This window comes from Metopolophium dirhodum, chromosome 1 (genome assembly GCF_019925205.1).
Source record: "Metopolophium dirhodum isolate CAU chromosome 1, ASM1992520v1, whole genome shotgun sequence".
Lineage (NCBI taxonomy): Eukaryota > Metazoa > Arthropoda > Insecta > Hemiptera > Aphididae > Metopolophium > Metopolophium dirhodum.
In genome coordinates, this window is record NC_083560.1 from 89,130,362 (window position 1) to 89,153,889 (window position 23,528).

Below are 23,528 nucleotides of genomic sequence, written 5' to 3' on the forward strand. Positions count from 1 at the left end.
TATTACCCTAACTGTAATTATGGAAATTTAACATTTCAATACAAAGTCCATAATATTGTTATGAATAATGTTTTATAATCAATATCAATTACATAGTTAACTCAAAACATATCCCATTATTTACTAAATGTAACCACTTAAATAATATAATATAAGGCAAAGACTACATCTCACATAAAATAACAAACAGTCATTGTTAATATATTCATGTACAATTTGGCAACAGTAGGTTTTAAATTCACCTAATATAAATGTGATTGCATCAGCCGCGTACTCGGTACAAATAAATATAATAACAAATATTAATTACATTAGAAATAAAAACCAAAATAATATCAACAAACACTTCAATATTTTAATATTGGTTGCTTATCGTCGACAATGAGATTAACAATGATTAACACTACAATTAACTTAATCTTATTATTTTGTTTTCGTTTTTGATGGATATATAAAACTAGTAAATGTAGATGGATATTTAAACTGTTGATACAAGCCACTTGAATTGTTGCTACCATTTTTACTATGTGTACCTGTAATTTTAAAAGAAGCGCCAGATTTTGCAGTTGATGTAGTAGTAGTTATATAAAATAAGTAAACTCGTAAATGATCACATATTTCTTTGCAAACAAATATTGAGTATATTGCTAGATCAATAACAGTCCATGCCTGCAATTATAAATTCCAATTTAACATTAATATTTAACAAAAAAAAATAAGATATTGAAAATTATTACCATGCAAACACACAGCACATAGTATTCTGGCAAAATAGAATCAAAATATTGATTTAAAAATAACATGGCTGGGCCTATAAGCGTGGAATCGACATATTCTATTGGACTTTTAGTCATATGAGCAATCTAGTAACAGAAAATAAAACAAAATTAAATTGTATAGTAAAAATTATAATGTGATACTGAATAAAGCTTATTTACCACAAGTTTATTTGTTATTTTAGCAGTAACTAAACCAAATGCCATTATGTAAAGTACAGGATGAGTTTCATAAATATTTTCGGTACTCTTGCAAGCAATGATATATCCAGGCAGAACCACTAACAAAAGAGGAATAGCAGGAGACAAAACACTGGTACCCTAAAATAAATAAATAATGAGAATTTATTTAAGTCGTAACTAAGTTATTTAACTTACGGCTACTGAAGATCCGTTTTTGCCAATACCACCAGTAAGTATAACAGATACATTTGATTTGGCTAAAATTATCGATATAGCTAATGTCGTAAGCAGTAATACAAACTTCAGCTTGACATTCAAAAAAGGAATCTAAAAATAAAAGCAAAAAATTCATAATATATTGTATAAGGAATAAAAAAAAATGTGTAACATTACTATACAATACAAACATGGCTTATAACTACTAGTGATACAGAGTTATATTATTAAACTACATAATATGCACATTACACATATAATCTAAAAAATGCTTAACAAAAACTATCACAACAAAACAATGACCTGTAAGATAAAAATATATTTCCTTTCAGATATATTATAATAATTATAATAATATATAATTAATAAGGTGCAGATTTGTTATGTATATATAAGTTTATTAAATGCAGTTTTCTTAACTATGATTAAAAAGAGTAAATTTCATACATCCTAAATAAAATTATACGTATTTATTTTTATCTATTCACATGTATATAGATAATAATCATTATTTTGTGGGAAATATGATTATCATTCATAAATCGTAATAAATAAGTAGACAATTTGCCTTTTCTGTTATACAATCAATTACTTTATTGACTAGTTGCCAGTTGGTCTCGTTTGTTTGTTTTTCTGTTAGTTTCTTTTTGTCTAATATTTCATGTTTTTTTTTAAATATGTATATATTTTGGCAAAATTTACAACATAGATATTAACATATTTTAACTATTTTATTTAAAAAAAATCCACACCCTGATAATTAATAGATAATCAGTTCAGTAGGTACTTATTAGAAGCACATTTTAATACAGTTAGACCATACAATGCATCAGAAGATTTAATCACAAAAATATTATACTACATTTAAAATGAAACCAATAGGTATGACTTAAAGAAGATGTCAGTCAGTGTACAATTTGTTTTTTTCTCTGACCCATGAAAAACATGGAACATTTGCATTAAATAGAACTATAATCTCATCGTGAAGTTAACTTTTGTATTGGAGAGAATTCACCTATTATCAAACTTAAAAATTTCACTCAATTCACATATAATCAAGCAATAACACAAGGTTGATTTTACTGAATGCAAATTTACTAAGTTGCGCGAGGCGATGGGCCATAGGGAAAAAACAGAAAGTGAGCTGATATACTCATGTGTTTATGTATGGCATCCCCTGCATCCTCGGTAATTGCAGCAATGATTAATACTAACATATAGTTATACTGTTCTTTAAACATTTATACAATGCTCATGTTAATTTACTGATTTACTTATTGATAGATTTTTGAAAACATTTTTTTCTATATTAGTGTACTATCTTGTTTAATATATTACCTACTATCATACGATTAGGTACTTACTTCATAATCCCAAATACCGGTACCAAAAACAGCGGACATTAAATGAAGAAATATAATAGATAGTTGTGTTTCTGTGACATCAAACTTACCAAAACGTAATGTACCTAAGCATAGGAAAAAAAATAACAACAAATTATAAATATATAATAATATACTATAAACTTAAGGGTGTCGGTGCTGGTTTTTCCAATTTTCTGAAATTCTATAAAATTTGAAAACTAATTTTTTATATTACAGTGATTACCTTAATTATAATACTTTCCCAATAATCTAAAGCTCGATACCTATTTAGTGAGGTGGAGGGGGCGGGGGGTTGATACAGTGTATTATATCAACGAAAATGACTTCACAAGAAAAACTCTCCTGTAGAATAGTCGGAATTCGTTAGTTTTTTTAATTTAAAAGAAGAGAACATTTTTCAGGTTAGATCAAAGGCCAAATTTTCATTTTACTTTAAATAGTGGTAGAAAAATAAGTTTGAAAAAGAACAAATATTGAGCATTATTCAAATGCATATCTTAGCTTCTATAATTATAATTTTGAAAATCGGGCTTTAATTCAACCTGCAAAATGTTCTCTTCTTTTAAATAAAAAAAAATTAACAAAACCTACTGTTCTACTGAGTGTGCAAGTTTTTCCTGTAAGACATGATTTTGTACTAAAAAATGCAACGGCTCCGACGCTCTTAGTTAGAATACCATTACTTTTTTGAAAAATGTTAACATACCAGAAACATAAGTCTGCCAATGAGCAAAATAAAATAAGGCAACAGCAAAAAAACTTTGCAAAAACATCCATGAAGGGTATTCTCCTAGTTTTACTGACACACAGGCTGACAATGTAATGAACACTGAAATAAAAATTATTAATTTGGGTCTAAAATAATATTCAAATTAATTTTACCAGTAGAAACAGAATCACAACCATGATCAAATAATTCTCCTAAAGGTGAAGAAGAACCAGTTCTTCGAGCTTGCTTCCCATCAATGGCATCCAAGCTCTGATAAACAAATAAACCAAAACCACACAAAAAGCTTGCCCATCTAGGAATCTGAAAATGTTATTACCAAAGTTAAATCAATACATAAGTAAATATACAATTTAAATTATAATAATATTATTATTTAATAATAAATGGGGACCTCTTAACATTTCAAATTAAATATTTCACTCGGATTTAAAATGAATATAGTATTAGAAACTAATATTAAATCCTACAAATGTGACCTCAACTCACTCTCCAACTACCCATATATTTTCAAGCGGAAATATTTATGTAATGAATCATGTTCTCCATATCCACTTAGTTATTAGCATATAATAAACAACATATTACTATACCATAATGGATGTACTTTTTTTATGTTTATCAAATTTAATTCTAATTTTAAAAACAAGTTGTCTACAAATATGTAGATTATGTTACATTATTATTGATGAATCATTATTGACGACCAGACATTTATAGTACTCTTTGTAGAGCATTTAATAATAATCTTAATAGTTAAGCAAAATATTTTTTTTACTATTAAAATATACTGTAAGTAAAGAAAAAAATTGTTATTAACATGTTCATTTTACTTTATTTCATCAACATAATCATCTCCGTGGAGATTAAAATTTGAAGTTATGCCACTTATACAACTGCAATTAATAAAATAATGACCTCAACACATAATTTTATGTAAATAAATTTTATAACAGAGACAAAATATTAAGAAATATAACTAGTTTAATAACTTATTACAATATATACTTAAATAGTTATAATTGTGTTTCAACAAACAATAATAATCATCCAGCAATAAAATAAAATTTGGTTATGCGTTTAAATTTCAAATTTTGACAAAATTATAAGATATTCAAACTATCTTTCAAGTAAAAAATGCATAAAAGTTTTTCATTTCATAGCTAACCATAGAAATGTTGATAAAAGACTCCCCACACATTTTTATAGCTTAAAAAAAAAAAGTTTACCGGAAAATTGTATTAATTAATATTGGATTTTCATCTAGTAATATTTGATATTTTGTTGTAATTCAAAAAACGAATAATCCTAGATACTTGAAATTTTTACCAAATGTTAAGATTACCATTTTCCATACATGGAATTTTCTGTACAAACAATTTTGACTTTTTTTGAGCTATTTATAGCAAAGATGAATTTTTTAAATGTTGTAAATTATTTTTCAGTTAGAAATTTTAATAGAAGGTCCCTAACAAGTTTTTCTACCTTTTTCAAAAAGAATGAGTTTACCAGAAAGTCACGCTATTTATAGCCTTGAAATATTTTAAATTTTTATAAAATTTTTTTTAACTATTAAATTTGATTATTTATAGAAGTATGCTAAGCTGACACAACATCTTTTTTCTCCATGATTTACCATTGAATTCAAATATAACACTAATCAGCAGAGCGGTACCAACTTGTCCTCCTTTTTATTTTTGAAATCAAACAATTAATGTGTGGGTTAAACTGTTCAAAGTTTCAAAAATTAAATCAAACTTAGATGTTTTGTTCAAATTAAAAAGTTAAACATAGTTTTTAAAATCAAACGGAACCTAACTTGAACAAAAAGTTTGGAATTCTATATTTAATTCGAACTCCAAAATAGTTTGAATTCCAAAGAAAAGTACTAACTCCTAATTATATCAAATTAGATATTAATCAATTTATTTGTTTGTCGCAATTCATACGTTTAAAAATTAACTATTTGTATTGTTTATTAAGATATTTTATAATTTATTCAAATATAAGGAATACTGAATACTAAATAATTTACATCAAAAAACTGTTTAAAGTTTTTAAAAATGAAATAGCCATTGTCTTAGAAAAAGTAAAAATCATTTTAGAAAGTAGTGGGAAAGTTGTAATAAATAGAGCAGTCTATAAGATATAAGAACAACAAATACTTACAATATACTATTATACAACTATAAAATAAATATCAATTGAAAAATTGAACAAATACGAACCAAATAAACCAAATAACCAAAATAAATGTAATTAAATTAAATTCCAGTGTTTTCATGAAATTTGGGTATGAAAATTACTAATTAATGCACAATATGATCTTTTTGAAGTTCCGAAACTCAATTGTTTTAATAATATAACTACCAAATGAATTTAAAACTCTATGCTGTCATTGAAAAAAGTAAAAAACTTAAAAAATTATATAGATAAAAAATATAATTTTTTAATAAAAACATAGTTTTTTTAACAACTTGAAACTATGTACAAAAATATTTTCAAAAACATTAATACTTTTTGAGATAATGAGTGTTTTACGCTTTATGAATCACCCTGTACAAGCTTATATAAGTATGTATAGAAACTAAAATTTACAACATTCTTAAAACATTGTAGGTAATGGAGAAATATATAAACATCATATTAACATCACAATAATATTACCATATTTATCTCCACAAAAAAATTGTTTAATAAATGAAAAAAAGAAAAAAGGGCAACAGTTGTAATTTTAAATATTTTTTGGTTTGCAATAAATTTAAAATAAAAAATTATGATTAATGTTTAAAGATTCTTCTAACATGTTAATTTTATGTAAGGTACAAACATTTTTATTAATTACCTATTTTTAATGGTGAATACTGAGTAAATGGAATCATCGTTGGTAGACATATTTTATGCACGTATGGACATATTTTTATTGACAAAATAACTAACAAGATTTCTTAACAAAATTGAAATTGTTAATTTTAAAAGTGAAATTTATAAAAAGATTTACTACATTGAATTTTTATTTCAAATTAATGTTTATATAATCATCTAAGTTTCAAGTATTTTAGCAGGATGTAGGTATATTTATTACTAAGTAGAAATTACTAGTCTAAAACAAACAGTGAGTCACTACTCAGTATAATTATAAGGCAATACAAAAAAACATGTTTTTCAAACAATTACTTTCATATAACCTCGCATATAATGTTCAATGAATAGGTAATACAAAAATAATAAAAATATAACACCCAAATAAACCTATCTACTGTATTTAAATAATATTGATATCATAAAAATGTAGCTGCTTATTATAAAGCATAATAGATACACTGTTATACATTTTATCTTCAAATATATCTTACGTAGTGGAAAGAATATTTTTTATTTTTTATAAAATAAGTTAATAGCTGATATTAAAATATATAAATTTCTTTTAATTGTGCTGATTGAAATTGTAGACATTTGAAAAGATACATCTACTAAATTCAACTGTTTGTACAAAAACTATATTATAGACATATTAAACAATAAATAATATAAGTTCTAATATTTTAAAACACATTTTGATCCTTATAACAGTTAACTTAATATTTTAAAAAGTACTTTTTGTAAAATTTTAAATATATCAAATTCTAACATAGTGCAACCATACAAAAAGCTATTAACTAGGGCTTTGGAATTCAATGTGTTTGCAATTTTTTTTGTTTCCAGGTGCATACTATTGTACAATGATTTTTCCCTCATAACCACTATTTGATGGTCAACTTGTTTTTAATATAAACAACTATTCTATTGTATAATAAAAAATTTAAAAAATTCAACTTTTTTAAATGCACTTTTCAGAAAAACTTTTGGTGTTTTAGGTTATAAAACCATTATTTTGATTAAAATACAAGCCATACTAATAACAATATAATTAGCAAACATGAGGATAAAAAAATAAGGGTAATATAAATTGTTAAGAGTTGCATTTACCTTAAACTGTCAGATAAGTTAATACTTTTAAAAAATAATGAGTCATCTCTGTTAAAAGAATAATTGTGTATGATTAATTAAATATGATGTATATATTTTTTATATGATTGGTCTATGTTAATTTCAATTGGATCAAACAGAAATACCCACTTACTTCTGAATTAGCATCTGGACTATAACGTATAATCACCAGTGTAGTGACAACATTTACGATCAGTCCAATTAGTGTAATTAAGTTAGGTGCCATCCATATGGGTGTTTTTAATAATAGCCAATTCCAAAAAGGTTGCAGATACACATCGGTAAGACTTCGGCTCTCACATTTATAAGTATGTTCGCCAAGTTTCTTAAGTTGAACTGGTAACAATATTTTATTTTTCGTAAAACAAAACATTTTTGTAAGGATGCTTGAGTACCGACACTGCATCAATGACTAAGTAACGATAGATGAGTAATGTTTATAAGTTTTGGTGTCGCTACTGCATCGCGAAGATATGTCTGGAACAAATTTTAGTCTCAGTGGTCGTGTAACAAAAATGTACCAAGTAACTGACATCGGAATTGTTAATATTATGTAATTATTGTATTATTGATGGTGACAAAAGAAAAAAAAATAAGGAATTACGAAAAAAAAATCATAGGTACTTACATCATATTTTGTGTGGTTAACAACGAGCCATTTTTATTCTTAGAAAATGTACAAACATTGCATTTATCAGGACCGATCGAATAAGTACGTTTAAACTTTAACCTCTAACCGAAAAACGATCAAGTAAAAAATGTTAGTAATAATACGTTTTAACACTGTTGTGAAATATTACATGAAAACCATTCGGATTCAGTGGCTACTCGTTATCGATAATGCTCGCCGGATATCAATCGGACCATATTCGTTCGACTTGTGATAAGACCACCACCGTGCCAAACGTCTAGCCAACAGTCTGCTTACGTCATACAATATGAACAATAATTATAATATTATTATATACCGTGGCACGACGGCAGCTGCAGCAGATAGCCGCAGCTGGCTGTGTTACGATTTTGGCACGGCAAATCGCAATCGATAAGTTTCGACAATCGACAACTGTCAGCAGGATTCTGTTGCAAAAAAGGAAGAACCATTGAATACGATTTTTCAATATTTTAGTACTAAAAAAATACCCAGTTCACAATTATTATTACAGATAATTAGATAATTAACTAATGGATAAACCATATTAATTATTATTATTACTACCGTATAAAATATTCGACTTTAATGATATTTTTCCTGATAAATAGGTATTTAACGAATGGTACATTATCCAACTGCAAGATGGCCCGGCAAGAACATTTTATAAAAAACAAAAATAGTATCATTCTTTTTATTTTAATTATATAAAATAAACTGTTAAGCTATATTAATAAGTTTTCCATTTTGATGTAAGACTGAAAATGACCGAATTATATAACAATTCCTAAGTATGTTTAATGTCTTAAAAATTGAACAAAGAAATTTCATTAAAAACAAATTAAAAATGATAAAAATGAATAAATATAATAATTAAACACAAATATTTACATAATATATAATTAATTAATAATAAATATAAAAAAGAATGCCAACGGCACGTAGTGTTCCCAAGCGGTCACCCATCCAAGTACTAACTACGCCCGACGTTGCTTAACTTCAGTGATCGGACGAGAACTGGTGTATTCAACGTGGTATGGTCGTTGGCGACAACCTGAGTTTATCCGAGTATATATAGGTAAAGCTGTTAAGGTTAGTAATTAATACCGTGTACCAGCTATGCTTGGTTGTTATATTTTTATAAATATAATAACTTTCAAATTGAATTTATTTAATATTTTTGTAATGTACAAGATGAATGCAATGGAACTATTCAATTTTATTTACAATTTTTTTAGTTATTTCACCGAGATATTCTGATTTTGATATGTGTGCTAAGTAGGTACCTATTTACAATTACAATTGTTTTAGTTTACTTAGTAAAAATATCTTAATAATGACAATTGGGTCATATACTTATTATATTTTATTATTCAAAATTAACAAAATTAAAATGAAAACTTCGTATTATATTCACGACCAAATGTTATGGAGAACTGAACCAATTATTTTGTGTGGTATACCGTGTACAACAGCGAAATCCCAAACATTAGTAATTTAAAATTCAATTATAAGATACGGCATAATGGCAACTAGTTTCCTAATTATAAATTATTACTTAATATAACTTATGATTTATGAATAAGTGCGAAGTACAAGTAAAACCGCTTAACCGCCATACATAAATAATTAAGACATAGGTAGGTACAGCAATATTTCTTAGTAAATTGTGATCGCTGCGTTTTTGCTAAGCATCAAATATATACAATTCCAATTGCAGCAATATCGTTTTCTTCCGAGGACAAGTTTCTGGAGAAAAAATATAGTTATGACTTATGGCATTTTTTGTTTCACTATAAACTGATGGTGATAAAGTATTGTTTGTGACATGTTTCCTATCATATAGGTAGGGAATGTTAAAAATAAATCGACTTTAGTATAAACTTTTATGCTCAATCGCGCTTTACCGAGACGTATAATTATTATTAGTATATTTTATGATATTATTGCTAAAATTGTATTTAACTATTAAACATTAATAAAATAGTTTCAATTAATTTTTTCCAAAAATATTGCGTTTAAAAATGTCATTGTGTAATGCTTGTGTATAAATTATAATAATATACTTAAAAGTTTCAGTATACCCACGAATAATGTTTTTAAATTACAACAAGACAATTAAAACACTATTCTTATTTTAAATATCTAATTGGTTCCCATGCAGCATTTGGGAAATGATAATATTTTCAATTTTGTGAATATTTTAAAGTGCTTGAATAATGAATATTTGACTAATAATATTGTATGAATATTTTTTTCTCATAATAACGAAATATTTTTATGCTGGGGGGTACGTCCAAATTTTAACTTAAAAGTTAAAATATCTATAAATAAAAACTGTGTTTACCTATATACTTTTCAAATTTTTTGGTTGGTTACAGTATGAATTACTTATGAGAAACCTTGTTTTAAATTTTTAATCCTAAGCTATAAAAATTAAAAAAATAATAATTTTTTAACTACAAAATAATTCACAAATGTTCGTAATATTGATTAATTATATCAAAATTTTAACTTTAAAATGCTTATAAAAAAAAATAATGCCAATTTCCAATGAACCTAAAATATTTTGAATCTACAACTTTGAGGAACTTTTTATTACATTTTTAAACTTTTTAATCTATCAACATTTTTTTTATCGATATTTATAAGAAAAAATTGAAAATTAAAAATGTCAACAAATGGTTTTAAAGGGAGTCAAAATATTTTTAAAATGTTATGGGTAGGAAATTCTAATACAAACATTCGGTGAATATATTTTAGTGTGTCAACGGTTATTTTTTTTTTAGTCACACCAAAAAACAAAATCCATTTTGTTGAAAACAGGTTTTGCGTAAAAATTCCTATTTTTTCTTAATTTTATTTTGTGTGTCCCGATGCTTTTGAAAACTACTCTTAATTTACCATTTTGACCTCTTAAAGCACCAACTAAATTTACTTTCCCATCAGAAAAGATACTTAAGTTGAAAATTGAAGCATCATTTCGACTACTATTATCGTGTTTGCGTATATTATATACATTCGTCGTTCCGGTCAGAATCTAAAACCGATTATTTTTTCCAACAATTTCAGATTCAGTGCCTTAAAAGATAAAACACCCTACCTATAAAGCTATAAAGTATAATTAGTCTAGACCAGTGGTTTTCAACCTGTGCGTAGCGGCTCCCAGGGTCGTCGTTGGTTAATAAATTATCAAGTGAGCCGCGTTCGCAGTAGAAACTAATAATAAAATTGTAATCATTTATAGTTGTTGATACCTTTTTTCGCGGCCGTGTAAGTCCACGCGCGCACTTTATACTTGTTGTACGCGCTTGTGTGTGTGAGATAAATCGGCCGATCGACCGATTTAAATTTTATTTTTGAAATAGGTAACATTTTGTTTTTAATTATTCGATAAACAATATTAAATACCTACCTACCAAGGTCCAAGACACCCAGTGATTGTTATACTGATAAAATAAATCGTAACAATTTTTTTGATAGATACAACGTATTAATAAATAGGTACCAATTCGATTGTACATTTGTGTACATATCTGCTTCATATACTGAGGTCTGAGGTTAATGGTCATTAGTTTTTATTAAATAATTATTATCATAATTTTTAAAAAAGCGTGTAAAATGATTCACTGTGTCTGTCTCTGTTACACGGACAATATTTCTATTTAGACATTTTTCATATCCAGTTTTACGTAGTTATTTCGTAGTTAGGTTCAATTTGATAAAGATTCTAAAAAAGTTTTAAATTGTACATGAAGTCTTAACTGTCAGCTCAAGCTTCTATGTATTTTCAGTCTTATTTTAATAAGGGGGTGGATTAAATTATATATACCTACCTAGCCACCTAGGTACATATTATGTTTATCGGAGTGCTTCACCCAACTCAATAAGTTCTATCGAAGACCATAGTTAAAATATACAGTCATTCAGAGTTCACACTCATATTTGTGATAGTACTTTTATTAGAAAATTGAAAATAACTTATAGAAAACAATAAATCATACAAATAGAAATGGTATTAACTACTAAATATTATTATATTACAAAAAAATTCCAAACGTCCCTTTTTGTTTGAAAATTTCATTAGAACTTCGTCTGCTGATACTGATTACTGGGTAATTACAATTGATAGATATCATATTATTATATAAGTTAAGACGTTACGTAAGTCTTGGTCTTCCCTGTTTAAATATAAATAGGCTATTAGCCTTACTTAATCAACCATTTAACTATTAAGATTTTAAAAAATAATTATTGTTTTTGTTGAAATTATAAACAAAACACCCTATATTATGTAGTGTATAAGTAATCTATTCACACTGTAGTAGACGCTGAGTATACATTTTGATAATAATATAGCATAATATATTAATATATTATGTCTTGTGTAGTGTAGCCGGTATACAAAGTTTTACACAGTCGTTGATTTATATTACGCCTCGTAACACTATTGTACATTGTACATTATACTTGTATATTATATTATATATCCGATCCTATTATTATTTACCTTTAGTTTCTGTAAATCTATGTACTCTAACAGTTTTTATTAAAATTATTTATAAACAGTTATGTATATTGAAAAATTATAATATTAATTTGGATAGTTTATAATATAGTTTTAAAAGTTTTATTACATTTATTTTTATTTTGTTCATGATAGCTAGTAATAAATAATAATGTAATAACCAATAAATATGAATTAAAATTATAATTAATAATATAATTATAATTATGACCATATTGATAAATTAAGTACCTAAATATGTATAAAAAAAACTTATTTGGTGAACTATGAGCATGATGACTCGTTTGGCATACACTCAATTTTTATTGTGTTTGTTGAGTGAAATAACTTAGAAAAATATATTATGTATTTTTTAGTGTGAGCTAAATATTATTATTTAAAGTTTAATTTTAGCTTGCGTGCGGAAAGACGCAGACGTAGGACTGTTGTAGCTAGGAGTATCATAGGTAGGTCATACATACTTATGACGTGATGTACTGTCGTCTGTCATCAGCTCTAATGCATAATTTCTGATAATCGACAGAAATCTACTTAGTGACTCATAGTGAATAATATTATTATCTATAGGTATAGATATAGGTTGTAAATCGACGTGTTGTAAACGGTAAATATTACAGTTTAACTAAATGTATACAATTAACGTTTTATGAAAATAATTAGTTGGGTAGGTTACCTATGTCCTATTGTTTCTCTAAAGTTCAGAGCCTGAAGTGAGTACTTATAAGCTGAAATTCCAGGATCCAGAATCCAGATAGTAGCTGTTTTATAGTGCAAATTACAAATTTAATAAGCATATAACTAGTCACTGCTATAATAATTAATAGCCAATGGGTAATTATCTAACATTAATCTTAAAAATAATAAATTATGATAACGGTGATGTAATTATCCGAGCGGGTAATTAATAATTATAATTACTAAATACTAGGTATTTTACCCGCGACCATCCATGACTCGTGACCGTCTTGACTCATGGCACAAATGTTAGGTATAATAAGTATATAACAATATATTATAATATAATCTGAGTTACTAGCTGATTATTTTTTGTTTTTTTAATCAACGTTTAATTGACATTACAGTAAGTCACTATATACCTAATGTTATTTTACTACTCAAGAGTAAACACTAAGGTAATTTAAGTAATAAGTTATAAGTTATAACTAATAACAATTAAATAAGTACATACTAACAATAGGTAGGTACATTAATAATATTATGATCAATAGGATATGATTACTTATATATAGCACTTAAATATGCGCTGTAATTTATTATGATTTAAGACCCTAAATCGGGCTAAATGTCATAAAATATGGTAACACAACTTAAATATACACAATAATACAATATAAAAACACAGCTATCGATCTGCGAGTGTTGAGTGTTGACTGAGGTTTATTGACTGTTTACGAAAAATAGTAAATATATTTACTCATCATATTTGAATTTGAGTTGGTATATGGTACCTAATAATAAATATCTGTTATTGTAATAAGTAACGAAAAAATTTCCGGGCAAGTGGGTGTCGCTCTGCTGTACAGTAGGTACCTGTTAGGTTAGATTAGCTATTAGGAACCTGCGAAGACTGTCAACCTATATATTATACCAAGTATATTTTATAATATATATAATATACACGATATAGTTATACTTATATTATTAACTTATATTATTATTTACTATACATAAAAGCGTAAATTAATTTTAATGTTCTAAGCTATTATACCACAAACCTATTTATACCGTTTTATGGTATTTCAGTATTGACTTGTAAATTAATCACAGCTAATAATATTTTATAAAATAATAATAAAATAATTTATATTTATTATTATACAAATAATAAATAACTAATATAGCAGTAAAAATAATTTATACGATCATTTTATATCCTTAGAAATATAGTCTGATAGACAGTCTCGGCTCAGAATCGTTTTTTATATTAATTATGCAATGATTTGCCATCAACATTAAATTCCAATTTTACACATTTATGCTGGGTTGTATGAACAATCAATAAACATTTAATGAATCAATAGTGAGCTAATGGTCCTTTAAACAAGATTTAGTGGACCATAATAATTGGTCCATTACATTTTAGTGAATCGTTAAATTAATAGATACCTATAAGTACATTTTTTTATGCAACTCGTCATTACACATCCATTATAGTGACTTATCACTTACTCAATGACAAGGTACAGTCGACAGTCAATACTCTTACAATACATCAGACTGGAAAGCGAATTCCCAGGTTTTATTTTTTGAATTTCCAACTTAGCTACGAGCACATAGGCTATAATGCATCATGTTTTTAAAATGTCATGGTGGCGAGTGGCGTGGCTAAACTCACCATGTCCGATCATTTAATTGTTATTGCAAAGTTTTTTACATACAAATTATCTAGGTGATTTATCGCATTATTGTGTATAAGTGATTAATTCAAACTGTAGAATCGTTGGAGTGGAATGTACTTCGCCATGGAGTAGGTCACGGTGTTAAATTGTAATTTAATAAAAAATCATTTCATACGAAAAACGATTTTATTATCATATAATTACAAAAATGTATTGCTATTAATTATTATGGTAATTGATTTTACTATGTATACCAATACAGTAAAAACTATAAATAGGCAATAGTATAAAATTAATATTAATGTTTTGAAACTATCATTATGTATATTAAATATAATAAGGAAAAGTTAACAAATCCACACAAAAGTATTTTTAAATTCCAATTAAATAACTAAAATCGTTATTCTTCATTTAAATATAATGATTTTTGCTCAAATGAACTTCAAATGTCTGTTAAAAAAATCAAGCTTATATATTTTTAGATGTTTTGATTCAGTATGAACTACTTATGAGGATCCTTGTAATATATTTTCAAGCCTTAGCTATAAAAATTGAACACTATATATTTTTAACAAAAAAATGATTAGCAATTTTTCGTAATTTTGTGAAAATCTTAAATTCAAATGCTTATAAAAACATTTGCGTATGTATCTTCCGCATATTTTGTCCCATTGTCGCAAATCACAAGGGTGCTAAAATCCTCTAATTCCTTGAGTGATTATATAAGCCCGCCTAATATTTTTGGGTGATTAGCGCCTATATGTAATTGGCTATAGAAAAAAGCTAAAACTAAAAATGTCAAATGTCAAATCCAAATGTCTATAAATAGCTCAGAGTCAAATTTAAAATATAGAAAATATTTATTATTATACCTTTACCCTAGATAAAATGGTAATATAAACATTTGGTGAACATTTCAAGTATAAAATATACAGCTTGCCGGATTACAATAAAATAAGAAAATCGTTCGGTGAGTAATACTATTAGGTATTTTACACATGAATATTCAACATGGTACAAATTACTGCGAACACCGTAGAACGAAGTGAATAGTGTAACTTTCATGGACATGATATAAATAGACAATAGCTTAAAATAATTCTAAATATTTTTTAAATGTCATTGAGTGTAGTAAAATATATAATAGGTGGTAGCAAAAAAGTATTAAGTCCCCACGAAAAATGATTTTGTGTCACAACAAACTAACTAATATATAGTACCTAACATTGTTATTCTTCGTTTATAAATACCTAATTTCATTGAAATTTGAACAAAACATTTTTTGTCTATAAAAAAAATTGTGCTTATAGGTTTTGCACACTAATTTTTATACTAGGTAACGGAGCTAAACGTGATCTGATGAGTGGAAAATTTGCTGTCGCGTAAAATTTTCAGTACGCATGTAAGACGGAGTCAACATTATGCGGCTGTGACGTCCTCTTAAATAGCTAAAAAAAGGTCGTCACAATTTTTTGAAAACGTTGTCATATTGATTGTTGAAAACAGCTAATGCTATTATAAATATATGATGAAATATTAATTTATCTGCGTTTATTCGTTTTTGAGTTGGGTACACAAAAAAAAAAGTTGGATAAGTGGATGTCGCTCTGCTGTACAGTAGGTTACAAGTGGGTCACTGTAATGGATGGTGTTAAATTTGAATTCAATGATATAATATCATTGTATAAGAAAAACGATTCTGAGCGAAAACGGTCAGTCAGCCTATGATTTTTCCAAGTATATTTGATGATATTATTGTGAATAAAGTAATTTATATATAACCTATTTACGTGGAGCCTTGTTTTAAATTTTCAATCCTCAGCCATAAAAGTTAAAAAATTTATAAAATTTATAAATTTTTAACCACAAAATAATTAATAAATTATAAATTGATAAATGTTGTCAAAATTTGAACTTAAAATGCTTTAAAAAAAAATTGTGCCTATGTATTTTTAATATTTTTCAACTGCTATTAGAACGATATATCAGGAGCCTTATATTAAATTTTCACGCTTTTTTCCCCAACAAATAAAAATTTATTGATATTTATAGAAAAAAAAACTAAAAAAATTGAAAACTGACAATGTCCGTAAACAGCTCAAAAAGAGTCAAAATATTTTCAACATTTTATGGTGTATATAAAATGCTAATATAAACATTCAGTGAAATTTTCAAGTATCTACAGTCATTCGTTTTTTAATTACAATAAAATAAGAAAATTATTACATGAGAAATCGAGTAAATATCAAATGTTGTAAAAATATAAATTTCAGACGCTCATAAAAATTTATTTAAGTTTCTTCTAGACATTTTTTTTTTGATAAAGGTAGACAAACTTATGAGTAATCTTATATTACTTTTTCAAATCTTAGATTTAAAAAGAAAAATTTTTATGAATACTCAACTCAAAATAATTTGCTATTTTTTGTGATTTTTCCGTATTTTGTCAAAATTTGAACTTCAAATGCTTATAAATAAAAAAATTGAAAACGGACAATGGCCGTAAACAGCTCAAAAAGAGTCAAAATATTTTCAAAATGTTATGGTGTATAGAAAATGCTAATTTAAACATTCAGTAAAAATTTCATGTCCCAACGATCATTTGTTTTAGAGTTACACCAAAAACCAAAATCGATTTTCTCGAAAACAAATTTTGCGTAAAAATTCCCGTTTTCCTAAATTTTTCTTTTGTTTTTCACGTCGCTTGTGAAAACTACTGGGAAATGTTTACTTTTGACCCCCCAAAGTACCAACTAGATTCACTTTCCTATCAGAAAAGTTACTATTGAAGAAAATCCAAGCACTTTTACTGTCCTAAAAGGTGATGACAGACACAAAAATAAAAAAAAAAAATAAAAAAAAACACACATCATTGTAAAATCAATACATTCATCGCTTCGCTCAGAATCTAAAACAAAATTAGCTACTCGTATTTTGTTGAATTAAAAATAATAATATTCATAGGTAGGGACTTGAAACTTTTCGTTGGAATTCTAATTAGACAATTAGTAGTTATATTAGATTATTATAAAACTTATAATTTATATTATTTTGACCTGTCGGGTGGTACTACTGAGAATCTTCCCTGCACTCTGCTATATTCACCGTTATTTCTTTCAAAAAAAATTACTTATGGTACAAAACTATGTCTAGACTATAGATTGGAATTATTCTTTTAATAAATAAATAAAAATATATTATAACTAAAATGGCCGTACGTTTATTTTACGAAAATTAATTATAACCGAAAATTATATTATAATAACTATCACGCCATCACCGCATCAATTGACTACCTGAGTAGTTACTGAATAGCCGATAGGTATTATAAGAATATTAAAAGAAGTTTAACAATAATACAATAACTTGAGGAATATGTGCGTGAAAGTGTGGGCTTTTTTTTTTTACAATTTTCGAGACATCGATGGTAGGCACATTTTTGATGAGCCGCAAATACTAAATAGCAAGGCTTGGGCATTGCGAGTTAAAAAGTTAAAGTTAAGTTAAAAAGTTAATTGAATTTAAACTTTTTAACTTAACTAGTTACTTTTGGCTTCTCATTAACTTAACTGTTAACTTACTAAATTTCTTTCTTAATTAACGTGAAATTAACGAGTTAATTTTTCATTTTAAGAAGTAAGTTAAGTTAATTTATTTTGTTTTTAATTTTATAATATTTCACTATTTCAGTTTATTTCGTTTTAATGTCAAAAATATGTATCGTAAATTCTTTAAAGTTAAAAATGTATATCATTCGAATCTAACTTATATGGATATACTAGCTGTATGAAGTATTAACACTATATCCTATAATTTAGTTTTGAGTTTGAAAAAAAATAAGTACGCTAGCGTTGTATAAACAAATTAACTTTTTTTTAACTTAATAAAAAGTTAACAAAAAGTGTTTATTAACTTTTAACTTAATTGAGTTAACCTATAATTAAGTTAACTTTTAACTTTTTGTTATTGGTGCATATTAACTTAACTTAACTGAGTTAAAAAAAATCATTAACTTGCCCAGCCTTGCTAAATAGCTATTACCTAGGTGCGGCGGCAATTAAACGAAACATTAAATGATTATTAGTTATTCGTTTATTACTATATTTTATTATATCGTCGTGGTGACGTGTTGGCGTGTTGCACTGAATTGTGTCTACAGGCTGCAACCAACAGTGGCAGAACTAAAATTTGTTTTCAATTGGTAAGGTATAAATGGAAGGTATAAATGGAAGGTAGACTCGAAAACACATTTTACTTATAAATCATACTACATACAAGTTATTAATACAATATCGTTTGAAATGTATATTTTTTTAACATAAACAAGTGATAGTTATAAACTTATAACCGTTGTAGTTTTGGTATGGGTTACAAAAACACGTACCTTCTTGTAAAATATAGCAATGTTTTATTATTTTTAAGTTAAATTTAATGGAAAATAATTGTACTAACTCGATGTAAACACTCTGTTCACACAATATAGGAGCGATAATATTATAATAGCTATGTTATAAATTATAATCTGCATAATCATAGATAAGATAATAGCATTAATTTATTGTTTATATTATATAATTAAGGTATAAGTGAACTATTATTCGTAACACTATTCGAGTATTAATATGGGATTAGCTAGGTATTCATTTTTATTAATATAACATTAATGTTATAGATTTTTGAAAGAAAAAATGGGTTACAATAATTACAGGCAGCAATTATTGTATAATATATTAATATAGTCATAATAAATACAATAATGATTAATGAAAAATAAATTACTTGGACAAACTTCAATAGAATAAAATATGTTTTATCCCAATTTCTTTAAGAGGACAGATGTCAAGGATTATCGGTTCTAAAATTCAAATAGACTAGAAAATAACTACGATATCTCTTTCGTAATTAATATTCATAAATTTATTAACAATCTGGTCAATTATTACTATCTAGTTCATGTTTTATTTACACTTCTCTAATTTTATAATAACATTACCACTATAGGAATTCTAACCATTAATATTGTAGGTTATGTCAAAACAAAATAATAGTATTTAGCAAAGATATTTCAATAAAAGCAAATAAAAAAAATGAATTAATAGATACGTATAATAAATTAATGAAAATTAAAAATTAAGAATATGTATTTCAATAGTATATTAGCATAATATGCGAATGAAAAAAATATCATTCTTTTTATTTTAATTATATAAAATAAACTGTTGAACTATATTAATAAGTTTTCCATTTTGATGTAAGACTGAAAATGACCGAATTATATTACAATTCTTTTGTATTCTCAAGTATTTTTAATGTTTTAAAAATTGAACAAAGAAATTTCATTTAAAACAAATTAAAAATGATAAAAATGAATAAATATTAAACACAAATATATAAAATTAATAATTAAAAAAATGCCAACGGCACGTAGTGTTCCCAAGCGGTCACCCATCCAAGTACTAACTACGCCCGACGTTGCTTAACTTCAGTGATCGGACGAGAACTGGTGTATTCAACGTGGTATGGTCGTTGGCGACAACCTGAGTTTATCCGAGTATATATAGGTAAAGCTGTTAAGGTTAGTAATTAATACCGTGTACCAGCTATGCTTGGTTGTTATATTTTTATAAATATAATAACTTTCAAATTGAATTTATTTAAAATTTTTTTTATGTACAAGATGAATGCAATGGAACTATTCAATTTTATTTACAATTTTTTTAGTTATTTCACCGAGATATTCTGATTTTGATATGTGTGCTAAGTAGGTACCTATTTACAATTACAATTGTTTTAGTTTACTTAGTAAAAATATCTTAATAATGACAATTGGGTCATATACTTATTATATTTTATTATTCAAAATTAACAAAATTAAAATGAAAACTTCGTATTATATTCACGACCAAATGTTATGGAGAACTGAACCAATTATTTTGTGTGGTGTACCGTGTACAACAGCGAAATCCCAAACATTAGTAATTTAAAATTCAATTATAAGATACGGCATAATGGCAACTAGTTTCCTAAATATAAATTATTACTTAATATAACTTATGATTTATGAATAAGTGCGAAGTACAAGTAAAACCGCTTAACCGCCATACATAAATAATTAAGACATAGGTAGGTACAGCAATATTTCTTAGCAAATTGTGATCGCTGCGTTTTTGCTAAACATCAAATATATTCAAGTCCAATTGCATCAATATCGTTTTCTTCCGAGGACAAGTTGTTAGAGAAAAAATATAGTTATGACTTATGGCATTTTTTGTTTCAATTTCACTATAAACTGATGGTGATAAAGTATTGTTTGTGACATGTTTCCTATCATAGTATCATATAGTTAGGGAATGTTAAAAATAAATCGACCGACTCCATGCGAGCAACGTTCATCATTTCATATTATTTCATATTTGGTTCTTATTTTAAATTTTTGTTATCTGCTGGTCTCGATTTTGTTATTTTCGGAAGCGATTACCGATTAGTTGTGCTTTTGGTTGAATGTGTTGTGGAAATGTGGACTGTGGTCTGTAGCCAATTTATGCATATTTGTTTGTCTTATTAGTTATTGCATATTTAGCGCATATGCAATTTTAAGTGCTATAAAATTCCAACCCTGTTAATGAGAACAGAGATTCAAGTAGACGAAGTTCAGAGGAATTAGTGACTTGGGGGCCTCAAATAAGTTGGAGCAATAGGCCTTAATTTTATTAAATCAGACCACAGTGACAATGAATGTGTTAAATTTGAATTTTTAATTCAATGAGATTATATTATCATTCTATAAGAAACACGATTATGAGAGAAGACGGTGTGTCAGCCTATATTACTATATATTATAGACTTTTATGCTCAATCTTGCTTTACCGAGACGTATAATTATTATTAGTATATTTTATGATATTATTGCTAAAATTGTATTTTACTATTAAACATTAGTAAAATAATTTCAATTAATTTTTTTCAAAAATATTGCGTTTGAAAATGTCATTGTGTAATGCGTGTGTATAAATTATAATAATATACTTTAAAAGTTTCGGTACCCACGAATAATATTTTTAAATTACTACAAAACAATTAAGACACTATGCAGGAAGTTTCATTCATGCCATTTTGAGTAAACTTCATTTTTATATTTTGTAATTATTGGTTGTAAATTGTAATATTTTCATAAAAATAATTCAACTTAACCGGCTACTGTATCAATAATAACTAACACCAATATAAATATAAATATAAAATATCCTACGGACCTAAGCTGACAAACCGTCTCTGCTCACTGCTCAGAATCGTTTTTCGTATAGAATGATATTTGAATTTAAATTCAACACTATCCATTACGCAGTCAGCCACTGTACAACAGTGAACAGTGCGACTTCCACTTAACCACTTTTTTCAATTAATACATAATACCAATGTAAATATGTTTGAGTGTTTGACACTCATCGTCTTCACTCTTCGACCTCACGAGTGTATTCGGCGTTCGTAAGTTTATTTTCGCGTGTAAGTTCACTGTACAACTATTATAAAAATAAAAATAAATAATTCTAATCAATCGACATTGGTGTCGAAAAATTAAAAAAAAGTTTTAATTACCTACTGCACCGGATAACAATACAATATTGTAAATACCTACAATGGAAAAAGAAAGATTAGTTTCATCAGAGGGAAACTATTTAACTTAAACTATCCGATAGTTACAACTCACAATCAACTACCTACCTATCATGACATTAGTTTTTATTTAAATAACTGCATTGCTGTTATTGATGGCGCTAAAAAGTACAAATTGTTAAAGCACCCACGGATTTCAGTAAGACTGGATTCCACCTAGGAATTTGAAATAATTTATGAATCTTCTATTACACAAAATCGATATTTAAAATTTCAAACTGATTGGTATTAAACATGTAGAATGTATACAACGTGCATTATGTACAATTTGGATATTGTGTTCAAATGATTTTGCTGGTAAAGATTCACATGAAAAATTAGGAGCTCTAATTAAACTTTAAAGTACCCATACCTTTTACAAAATGGAAAAACGCAGTCAAATGTTTTAACTAACATTCAAAAAGTGAATACCTATCATAAGTTCTTGATTGTACGGGTCGACGATTTTATAAAAATAATAGATAATAAAATAAATTCTATCGTAATGAAATTGATTCTTCACGTAAAAAACGGGTGTTAGAAAACCAAACTAAACTATTTTTAACTATAGAAAATTAGAAACAATAATAATAATACGCTATAATACGTTGAGATTAAGATCTGGCAAAGCAGACTAATGACCTCAGTCGTCGAATCCTCAATCCAATAATAAAAAAAAACTGGCTAACACAGTAGGTAGCAAAATGTATCTGATGACGATCGCCCAAAATCTTCATTAACTACTTTAAGTAAAATGTCTAGCGATTTCTATCCAAATATAATGTGCCTTTTAACAATACTATAGGTACAATAAACTTTATTAATATTAATACTTTACTATATTAACATATCCTATAATGACTGTTACTATGGCGAGCGATCGTTTTTAAAATTGCGGAGACTGAACACTTTTAAGGAAATAATATTGGATAAGACCGACTCCGTGAGGGATATTTATAGAATTTATGAAATTGATATTGACGAGGTCATTAGCAGATTTGCAAGACCATCTCGAAATATAGATTTTATATTATAAAAATTCATGTTTTTATATTACCTAT

General features: G+C 26.5%; 1 protein-coding gene and 2 non-coding genes across 3 annotated transcripts; all 3 read right to left on the reverse strand.

Annotated features, from left to right (window-relative positions):
- Positions 1-53: 53 nt before the first annotated feature.
- LOC132935819 (cholinephosphotransferase 1) lies at positions 54-8,142 on the reverse strand. The gene is made up of 9 exons (XM_061002446.1): positions 7,906-8,142; positions 7,411-7,754; positions 3,443-3,590; positions 3,267-3,389; positions 2,540-2,643; positions 1,155-1,286; positions 939-1,097; positions 738-863; positions 54-669 (listed from the first exon to the last, which is right to left on the reverse strand). The coding sequence occupies exons 2-9, from the start codon at positions 7,681-7,683 to the stop codon at positions 424-426; spliced, it is 1,311 nt and encodes a 436-aa protein (XP_060858429.1). The 5' UTR covers positions 7,684-7,754; positions 7,906-8,142; the 3' UTR covers positions 54-423.
- Positions 8,143-8,855: 713 nt separating this feature from the next.
- On the reverse strand, positions 8,856-8,974 carry LOC132937777 (5S ribosomal RNA). The gene has a single exon (XR_009663841.1). It is a non-coding gene; the product is annotated as a 5S ribosomal RNA (ribosomal RNA).
- An 11,252-nt stretch (positions 8,975-20,226) lies between these two features.
- LOC132937575 (5S ribosomal RNA) lies at positions 20,227-20,345 on the reverse strand. Its single transcript, XR_009663699.1, has one exon. It is a non-coding gene; the product is annotated as a 5S ribosomal RNA (ribosomal RNA).
- Between the last annotated feature and the right edge of the window lie 3,183 nt (positions 20,346-23,528).

Excerpts from the sequence above, each read along its gene's own strand:
- LOC132935819 (XM_061002446.1), bottom strand. The coding sequence starts at position 7,683 with ATGCAGTGTCGGTACTCAAGCATCCTTACAAAAATGTTTTGTTTTACG. Across the intron at positions 3,591-7,410 it reads GTCCAGATGCTAATTCAGAA|ATTCCTAGATGGGCAAGCTT; the intron begins GTAAGTGGGTAT and ends TAACATTTTCAG. Across the intron at positions 2,644-3,266 it reads TTGGCAGACTTATGTTTCTG|GTACATTACGTTTTGGTAAG; the intron begins GTATGTTAACAT and ends TCCTATGCTTAG.